Source organism: Gossypium raimondii, chromosome 6 (assembly GCF_025698545.1).
Source record: "Gossypium raimondii isolate GPD5lz chromosome 6, ASM2569854v1, whole genome shotgun sequence".
In the NCBI taxonomy this organism is placed as follows: Eukaryota; Viridiplantae; Streptophyta; class Magnoliopsida; order Malvales; family Malvaceae; genus Gossypium; species Gossypium raimondii.
In genome coordinates this window covers 8,072,405-8,082,984 of record NC_068570.1, presented here as the reverse complement: position 1 = coordinate 8,082,984, position 10,580 = coordinate 8,072,405, and the positions used below count along the sequence as shown (strand labels likewise).

Sequence of the window (10,580 nt, the reverse complement as noted above, 5' to 3'; positions counted from 1 at the left end):
ACTAAATTACATATATGTGAAAGATGCGAATGTATATATAAGTATGAAATTTAATGCATAATGAGATATTTCATGTTGTCATATGGTTTAATAAATGAATTTATGATATAATTGATGTAAATTGATATATATTGATTAAGCATGAAAAAAGCAATGAAAATCCTATTAACTGTTCGGGCTGAATTAGATATAGATGGCATGCCATAGGATAGGAAGAGTTTAGGGTTACTTCGACTATGAGCCGACGAGGCACTGTGTGCCAATTTACTTCGGTTTAATCGATGAGACCATTGGGTGTCAACTTATTTATAGAGCTGGGTGTAACTATTTGCTTCGGATTCGGGTGTCAACTATTTATAGTGCTGAGTGCCAAACTGGTGTGTTGGTTGGATCCGTGTATTAGTCCAAGCCCGAGTTGTGTTAATAGGGATATAAATGATAAAATGAGATATATGATTTCAATATGGCAAAAGAATGAGAAATGGAATTGAATGGGAAATAAAATGTGAACGTGTGGAGTAATTTGTGAACATTAATATATCATGTTCCATGAAATCATGAGACTAAAAATTGAAATGAAATGAGCCATTACAGGGATTTTGTTATAAAATGACTTGAGAAATTTGATAGTCACGTGGAAATGATTTGGTTTTGAATCTATGAATATGTGAATTGATATTTTGAATTTGTTAAGTTGCATAACATTTCGATTTTAACTCATACATCTTTATGATCTATGTTTTGCTTTTATGCCCGGATTATAAAAATACCTCTGAGTTAAACTCAACTCATGAACACTTTTACTCTTAATCGAGTCACCAACTCAATTATAAAATTATAAAAATATAATTATACACTTATTTCCCGTATAATTAATATTATACATTTATATTATTTTTAAATAAAAAATTAAAATTTTCAAATAAAAGATCAAACACATGTTCAATAATATTAAAATACCAATTCATTATCGCTCTACCTATATTTGTTATTGAATAAAATTTAAAAAACCTACAATATTTTCTTTCAGCCACATTATGTGTGATAAAATCTTGTAATATTTATAGTTTTAAATTAAAATATTGAATTTTATATTTAATACTATAATATTTTAAATTTTTGAACATTAATCTCATTATAGGTTCTTATCATATCTACTCTTTTTTATATAATGTTTAAAACTATCCATAACCTCTTCCCAACACTTAAATGGGAGATAATACACTTCAGCGCACTCAAACCCACGTCCTCCTACACTAAAAAAAATATTGATACCAATTGAGTTAAGACCCAATTGACATATTTTAACTTATTTTAATTAATTTAACTTGACTATTTGAAAAGTGTTAAATATTAAAAAAGCCTTGGGAAAATAATTTAAAAATCAATTGAGTCCCTTGTTCGAAAGGGGCAATCAATTAATTGAGTTCTTAATTAAAAATTAGCAATCAACTGAGCCTTATAATAGTCAATTTAACTTGACCATTTGATGGACCATTAAGTGCTTATGTAAGCTCTGACACGAAAAGTTTGATGATATTACTACTGACATTGATTGTTTTAAAAAATAACTTGACTCAATAATTATAATATTTCTTATTACTCTAAAAAATCATAATATATATATTTTTAATTCCAAAAAAATAAAATTATACCATACGTGGGATGGAGGCTACAATGAGTGCTGAATTACATTAGGCATCTCCTCCCATTTGTGCACATATAAGACAGCAAACCTTTTTTCTGGGAAACAAAATAATAGGCAAGATGTGCTCCAAAGGCATTTATTAGCTCTTCATGGTGTTGACAGTTAACCTCTGTTGCCTTGTTGAAGAAAAAGAAAAAGCTTTTAAGGAGACATTGGAATATGTTAAGCATTTAAAATAGCGGTACCATACCCGTTGGGTTCCTAGTACAGTCAGGCCCATAGCTGTTTGGACCCGACCCGAGTTGCAATATCTATTAATAACTTAGTTACTTTTTTTCTCATAAACCCTAGCGCCCCTTTTGTTATATCGACAAAAACCCTAGTCGCTTGCCTTTTCCTCATCTGCTTTCTCAAAGAAAAATAATGGTAATGGCTTTTTTTTTTCTGTTCATTAAGGTAAAGTGTTTTTTTTTATCTTCGTATTATATGTTACAAGTGGCTGAATTTTTGCAGACTGGAGAACCAGTGAACCCCAAAGCATACCCACTAGCGGATGCTCAGTTAACAACCACGATTTTAGATCTTGTTCAACAAGCTGCCAACTACAAGCAGCTCAAAAAGGGAGCTAATGAAGGTTAGGAAATGATGCTCGTTTTCATAAATTTTTCGTTTTTTGCTATTATTGTTATTATTTCCACATGGGTTTTGCTTTCATTTTTTTTAAAAAAATTGGGTTTGTTTGGGATTCAGCTACTAAGACCCTGAATAGAGGTATCTCGGAGTTCATTGTGATGGCTGCTGATACCGAGCCCCTTGAGATTCTGCTCCATCTTCCTTTGCTTGCTGAAGATAAGGTAATTCCTTTATGGATATTTTGCATTTCTCATTTAGACGTTTTATTCACTTAATTCTATTGGATTTTGTTCAGTTTTCTCTATTTGAGTATTTACACTAGGCAAAGTAATTGCTAGGGTAGTTGTTCTGAATATGTTGCTAGGTGGTATGGCTGCGAAACTGCTTGTTTGAATTGGATGGAATATTCTTTTATGTTCTCCTGTACTATTTGGAATTGCGTTTGTATTCACGTTTGTCTTCTAATTGCCAAACTCTGCTATAACTCGCTAATTATGTGGCAAATTGCTTGTGCCTTTCATTTCCCTTGCATAAAGCCATATGAAAACATATAATTTTGAGCAGTTTCAGAGTTTCCCCTTTTTGTTTATAACTTTTGTTTGATATTATGCATTTTGTACATGCTGTTCCTTGATACAACTCTAATGTGCTAAATAGTCATACACTGTTGAGATGATTAGCTTTGGGAGTTTTTTTTTTTTTTTTTTTGAGAATTTGTCTTTGGGGTCATTTATAATTTTATTGCTTCAAATCAATGTTGTTCCTAGCTGTGAATTTAAAACATCTAATTCTAGTGCAAAATATAAGAGGTCATTTAAATAAGATTATGCACTTTCTATTTAATACGAAGATTTTACCTCTCTTGAGCTAATGGTGAATTCCTCAATGTAAATTTCCTCATGGGGAACAATCTTAAATGCAACGCCTTGATTCGTTGCCATGGAGCACAAATATCTAGGATCAGTTGCTAGATTTCTATTTCCAATGCTTTTTGTTGAAATATTACAAGGCGTTCATAATCACAATAATGAACTTGTATTTGAGTTCTGCAGAATGTTCCCTACGTATTTGTTCCTTCAAAGCAAGCACTTGGACGTGCATGTGGGGTTACAAGACCTGTAATTGCATGTTCTGTCACATCAAACGAAGGAAGCCAATTGAAATCCCAAATACAACAACTCAAGGTACTTTGCCTTTTAGTATCTTACCATATAAATCTAGTCAATGTTTTGCACTTCTTGTGGCTGACTTTGCTCCTGCATTTTATGTTTTTTTTTTTTTTGTGAAATGTAGGATGCTATTGAGAAGCTCTTGATCTAGAATCTTATGAAAACACATATTCGGTGTGATGGGCCTCTCGGATTGTGGTGGTCGCTCCTTTAGAGGCTTTGACTGATGAAGTTATGCCACATGCGAACCACTCTTTTAGAATTTGACCTTAAATGTGATTGTTGTGACTTATCACATTTTCTTATGAATTTAGAGAAAGGATAATGTTGAATTGATGCATACCGGAACTTAGTATGAATGATATGCTATTAATTAATGTAGCTTGCTTAATATGTTTTGGTTTTTCTGTTATAGTTTTCACCATTCTTAATTGCTTTTGGCTGATTGGTTGAATGCAAACAAGCTGCTCTATATGGTTAATCTGGTACAGCTCCAGAGTCTGGACTTCTTGTGTTGACTTCTCTCCGGGAGTGAAACAGTTTCGGCAAATCTTGCGTTATTAAGATATTCGTTGGTTTATATTTCATTTGTTAGGAAGGAAATGAAAGATGAAGAAAAGAAGTAATTTAATGGTCTGACATGCTCTATGGAGGTTTTTGAGTTTCAAAAAATGTGCAAACTAATTCATTATATTAAAAAAGTAAATTGGTAGTTTTTTATTAAAATTTTGTTTATTTGTATCGTTAAACGTTAATGTAATGTTGATGGAATAATCAGACAAATGTGGCATATAATGTTTACTTTATAATGATGTATGGGGTTGGAGATTTTATTTTTATTTAATGTATAGTGATTAACTCGTTTAAATTTTTAAATAGAGAGATAAAATGTAATTTAACTTTTAGACAACTCTTCCTATTCATTTATGGTATATTTTTTATTTTTACAAAATGATTTTTCGGTACATTTTTTGAATAAGGTTTTCCTAATTGGATTGATATTAAATTAAAAAAATTCTTAAAATTCATAAATAATAAAAATATCAAAAAATTAAAAATGGGTTGAATTGATTAGTCTTTGCTTTTGGTCAAGGTATTAATTTACATTGATTTGAAACCTAGAGCTTAAAGTGGTAACATAGAGCTCTTAACCACTCGGTGGTTTGATAAGAGGGTTGAGTATGAACAACAAACCAACTAAAACCTAAAAGAAAGGATAGGCTCGTTTTCAGCTGGATTCTCCTATGCTATTTGTCTTTCAACCTGACATTGTTTTGACAAGACAAGACACTAGATGTATCTCACAGTTTTTGCCATCATCTAGACCCACCTTTGTATCTCAGGAGTATAATTCTTAATAATTATACTTCCTAGTATAAATTATAATTATATAATTATATAGTTTATATTTTTAAAATATATTAATTACTATAAAAATTATTAGTATGATAAAATTTTTTTTCTAAATAAGTAACAAATTAAAATTAAATTATCGTATACATCATGTTAGTTTAAAAAGTAGTTGATAATACGATTACTAATAAAAATAATAAGAAAAATATACATCATATATAATTTTATCTAATTGTTTCAATGCATATTTGTTGAGTTACTCCTTTAATATTTGACATATGCTCCTTATCATCATTTGTTGGTAATTGATCGAGTTCATCACCATCTGAATTTGAATATGCATCATTAAGATTATCAATATCTCTTTCTTTCATTTACTCTTTGAAGTATGGATAATCTCAATTTTACCTATGATTCAAGTTATAAAATATGCAACATGCTAGTACGATCAAACCTTCTATTTTTATGCTATACTAAGGTGATGCTAATATAGAAAAAAAATTTAGAACAACAAATTCAACTACATTTCGAAGCCTTAAACGTCTCGAATTAAAGAGTCTGTGAGTTGTCTATGATACTTATGTCTGACTCCATTCTCTCAAATGGTATCATACCCCACGATGTAGTGTAAGAAAATATTTTATATTTACATAATTAACATTGACATTATAATATTTGGGTTCACAATCCAAATAGTCAGTAGTTACCCAAACATACTGCTATATTGTAATTATAAATAATTACACCAAAGTCCAATTATTAGATAACTTTTCAAACACTACTTTAATATATAATTAATATAAAATTTGATTTTTTAGAATAATTATATTGAGATTGGATATATAATTAAATATACTTAAATTTCTTTATAACAATTACCTTTTATGATAATAATTTATTAAAATAGCAAAGTTTGTTATAAATTTTTTATGTTTTATTTTAAGTCTCTACAATAGCTTTCCACTTGTAACAACAATCACCGTAATTATAAATATTTTCTTTACTAAAATAGCTTTTTATAATAGTATTGAGTCTCAAATTTTAAAATAAAATGCATATTTAATATAAGTGAGAATATTAATTATATTTTATTAAATAAAATTATCTTATAAATTAAATAAAAATAATAAATTTTAGTTAAGCTATTATTTTAACAAAAAATTTTGCTATTATTTTAACAAATTTTTTTACTTTTACATAAAAATCTATTAATCATATTTTATTAAATAAAATAATATTTAATAAGTAGAATTGCATCAAAAGTTTTATTAAAGATATCAACTTAATAAATCATTTAAGTTTCGTACATTTAAGTATTCTGCTACGTGTATAAAAAATATTCTTCTATAAATCAGAAACTCAAATTAATTAATTAAACTTTACAATTCATAAATTGGTTAATTGAATTTAACTAAAATATAATAATTATCTCTTTATAATAACTAAAGAGAATTAGTGTAACTTAAAATATTAAGTTTTAATCCTTACAATATGCTCAAAATATCTATCTATATATAAAAGGAAGGTCCAACCTTCCTTGATTGACACGTGTATCAACCTTCCTTATTCTAGAAAAATTGTCAAATTTCAATTTTAGTCCCTATGATATAATCAAATTCAAGATTGAATCTTTATACTTCAACTTTTGACATAACTTGGCACTCTTTTTACAATGTTCATTGATTAGCCCAAATACTTTATTTTGATAAAAAGTTGATGTAAGAGTTGTTAACGCTATTAAAATTATTTGTTAAATTCAAGTCAATTGCAATGTTTTTTTTTGTTACATGGCTACTAAGTAAGTGTTTTTTTTAATTTCAAAATATCACACTAATGAATTTAACAAAAGAAATTAATGGTGTTGTGTTAACAATTAGATTTGAATTTTAAATTCGAAAAATAGAGGATTAAATATCTAAAGTTAAAAGTAAAAGACTAAATTTTAGACATACAAAAGTATAGAGACTTGAAGTATATTTTAAGATTCAAATATTTACACTATAAATTGATCCAAAAGTAATTAATCATTTAACTATTCAAATGGTCACCCAATTATACTTGTGTTCCTATTTTGATTTTTCAACTTTAAAAATTTTCAATTTAGGCACTAACGTTTAAATGTATTTTTCTTCCAGCCACCCGCCGTTAAATTGATAGCATAAAACCTTTTTCTAACCGGTGTAATAACACATTTAGTCCTCAATACTTACTTATTCTATCCATTTGATCATAATTCTAATTAATTCAATAAATTTAACCCATCATATTTACAAATTCTATCAAATTGATCCTCAAACTTTCTAATCAAAGCTTTCAGCTTGTAAAATAGAGTCATCCCACATCTATAAATTTAAAAAACCCAAAAAAGAAAAAAAAAAGCTTCTATCAACTAACGAGCTGTTTTCCGAGCCAATTCTAGATACCAATGAGTTTATATTGAAACTTCATTTCATTTTTTTCATTAGTTTTTTTCTAAATATAATATTTTATAACCGTGAGATTGATAAAATTTTGGATAAAGAAAATGGAAAAACCTTAAACAAAGTACTTCAAATTTACTCTTGTTGTTAACAATATGATATTTTCTTCAAGGTAAGTAGAAATAGTTCTTGAAGTGGGTCTTTGAAATTGGAAATTAAATCCAAATAAAAATTATGGCTTTAAAAATCCAATTGTTCAATCAATAATTATTTAAGAAAAAATTAAGAACATTTAATTTTCATAATGAAAAAAATGTGAAAGAATTAATTGAATTTCCTTTTGTTACATTGATAAAGGTTTTTAGAAAAAATTATAAATATATTAAGAGATTATTAGTATTCTATTTATTTTAATTTTAAATTCACAATAAGCAATACGTATTGCTAATAATATGATTCTTGTCAAATCATTTACCAAATTAATTAAAACTAAAATTATGCTAATCAAAGTGAAAAATTATTTTTACAAATATTAATTTATTTATATAATTTTATTATATACTATATTTTTAAAATTTACTTTTTATTATTTTTAATGGTGTTTGTTAATTTCTAACACCAACTTCTTAAAAATATAAACAAAAGGTTTATGTACTAAATTGGATAATTTCAACCATAAATCAAACGGTTAATAGATGTGGAATGCCTCTTGTTTTAAAAGTTGAAAGCTTTGATTAGAAAGTTTGAGGATCAAATTGATAGAATTTGTAAATGTGAAGGGTTAAATTTATTGAATTATTAGAATTAGAATCAAAATGATAGAATATGTAAGTATTGAGGACTAAGTGTGTTATTATACTAATTAGAAAAAGGCTTTCCGTTATCAATTTAACTGAGGGTGACCAAAATAGGAACAAATTCAAACATTAGTGCCTAAATTGAGAAATTTTAAAGTTGGATAACTAAAACAGGAACACAAGTATAATTGGATGATCATTTGTGGAATTTACCCTTGGAATTATTGGAAGGAAAAAGGTTTTGGCTGAAAAGAATTTTATGAAGTGAGGGACCAATTGAGTGTGAAAAAGTTGAGTGGGCCATCACCAGACAAGTATGCATGGCATGATGAACATGCTTCTTTTTTGTTTGTTTTAAATAATTAATTGGTTTCTTAGAAAAATCTTGTCAAGTGGGCGTGCCGGAGTGGTTATCGGGCATGACTAGAAATCATGTGGGCTCTGCCCGCGCAGGTTCGAATCCTGCCGCTCACGCTTTTTTCGAATTTTCATCTCTACTTTCTAAAGCAACGTACGGTTTGTCTTCGGATAAATGGTGGATGAGTATCGAATATTTTTTAACATAATAATTTTATAAAAAGAAAATCAAGTCATAATTTTTTGAGACAAATCTTAAAATTATATACGAGATTCAATATGTAATTTAGTATATGAACTTTGATTTGGTGTAATTATATGCATTCAATTGTGGTTAAAATATATATATAACTTTCATTTTGATTCAATTGTACACATTTTAAAAATAAATATATTAAATTATTTTTATATTGGATAAATATAATTATTTGTGTATGTAATATATAAATATAAAATGATGTTATATAAACAATTATGTTAATTTATGAAAATTGAATCAAATCAAATCAAAATTTTATATATAAAATTACAGATTAGACCAAAATTAATGTATTTATTTATTTATCTTTTCTTTTAAATTACAATCAAAGCTTATATTATAATTTAGGGTAAGTGGATGTTAGTAGTTTTAACCATTTACTCTTTTGGTTGTTGACATTTTAAATCACTTTTACCATATTGAATATATACAATATTATTCCATATAATTAATACAAAAATATTATTCAAAATAATAATTAATATAGTGATTATAAAAAAAACTACTCATTATTAAAATATTTGTCCAACTAAAAAATTTTTATATTGTAGGTTAAACTCTTCACTATAAGATTTTTAATTTTCACCTTTTCTTAATCATCAATAAATTGATCATAATAATTCATAATAAATAAATAATTAATATAATTATAATATATTAAATTAGATTATAGAAATGTAGTGCATTACTTATAAAATTTATATATAAAATATAAAATTATTTATTATGTAAATAATTAAAATTGTCATTTAAAACTAAAGTACTATAAATTTTTCCTTTTCTTTTTTTTTTTACTTAATGAAAACATAAATAAATATAATATTAAATTTAATATTGTCTTGATTTGTATCAAGCTAAGGTTAAAGTTCTTATCAAACACCTAATATTAATATTATTTATTATATATAATTTGGTTTAACAAAAGCATTTTAATAATTTCAGAATTCATACTTATAAGTATGATAAAAAATTTTATCAAGTAAATTTATTTAATCAAAGCTTTTATGATAAATTTTATAAATAATAAAATATTTAAAATGATAAATTATATATATAATAAAGCAGAGTGTTGGCTCAAAATAAGCAACAAAAAATTTAGAATTACTTGAGCATGTGACATTTGTCACCTATAATATGCTGAGAAATCGACAATAAAATTGACTACATGTGCATGCTCTATTTTTCATCCAATAAGGACATCTTTCCAACTATATATTTCATCTTAGTTTGAATAAGGAAAATTTATTTTAGAGTGTGTTTGTGTAGCATCTCGATCGCTTAACCAATCGACTGGCTATATATCGGAATTGCTACAACACAAATTTTTAAATGAGACATTAACAAGCGTATTAAGAGTGATTAACAATAATAACTTTGCTAAATTATAACAATCAACCCCCGTTGGAATAATAATAATGTTATTCAAATTCAATTATAGAAATTTTGTATCCTGGGGCTTAGCCTGTAGGTTGCCTCCACTATATACATGTTATAGTTAAGAAGAAAAAGCTCACACAGGCTCGACAGATCTTGGCTTAGTCCTTCTCCAACGTCTCGCATAGTCCTTTTTACTTGAAAACATAATAAGAAGCTAGATAAGTTCAAATGAATTTAGTGAGTTATTAATATAACGTATTTGGACATGATGTTATCATAAGATATGACTTCAATGGCCTGGTCTCATGTTGACATCACTTGCATAAGGGCAAATCGAACGTCTTTATGGTGCACTCTTAACATCCTTTGCATTGGAACAACTTGCAAACGGACACATTTTATACATTGGCACGATTATCTATTTTTATCGTTTGTGCGTTAGTTTATCTTGTAGGATGGTTTCGCTTACGCATTTACATTGGTCTCATACAAACAACTTGTTATCAATTTTGGTTGTCGATCATGTGCTGGGTATCTTGGAAGATAATATTGTTGCGGACTAACATT

At 27.1% G+C, this 10,580-nt stretch overlaps 1 protein-coding gene and 1 non-coding gene across 2 annotated transcripts; both read left to right on the top strand.

The window, feature by feature from the left end:
* The first annotated feature begins 1,913 nt into the window (after positions 1–1,913).
* Positions 1,914–3,857, top strand: LOC105774371 (uncharacterized). The gene is made up of 5 exons (XM_012596861.2): positions 1,914–2,074; positions 2,162–2,282; positions 2,399–2,502; positions 3,334–3,465; positions 3,575–3,857. Exons 1-5 carry the CDS (start codon positions 2,072–2,074, stop codon positions 3,599–3,601), a joined length of 387 nt encoding a protein of 128 aa, XP_012452315.1. The 5' UTR covers positions 1,914–2,071; the 3' UTR covers positions 3,602–3,857.
* Positions 3,858–8,412: 4,555 nt separating this feature from the next.
* Positions 8,413–8,494, top strand: TRNAS-AGA (transfer RNA serine (anticodon AGA)). Its single transcript has one exon. It is a non-coding gene; the product is annotated as a tRNA-Ser (tRNA).
* The last annotated feature ends 2,086 nt before the right edge of the window (positions 8,495–10,580 follow it).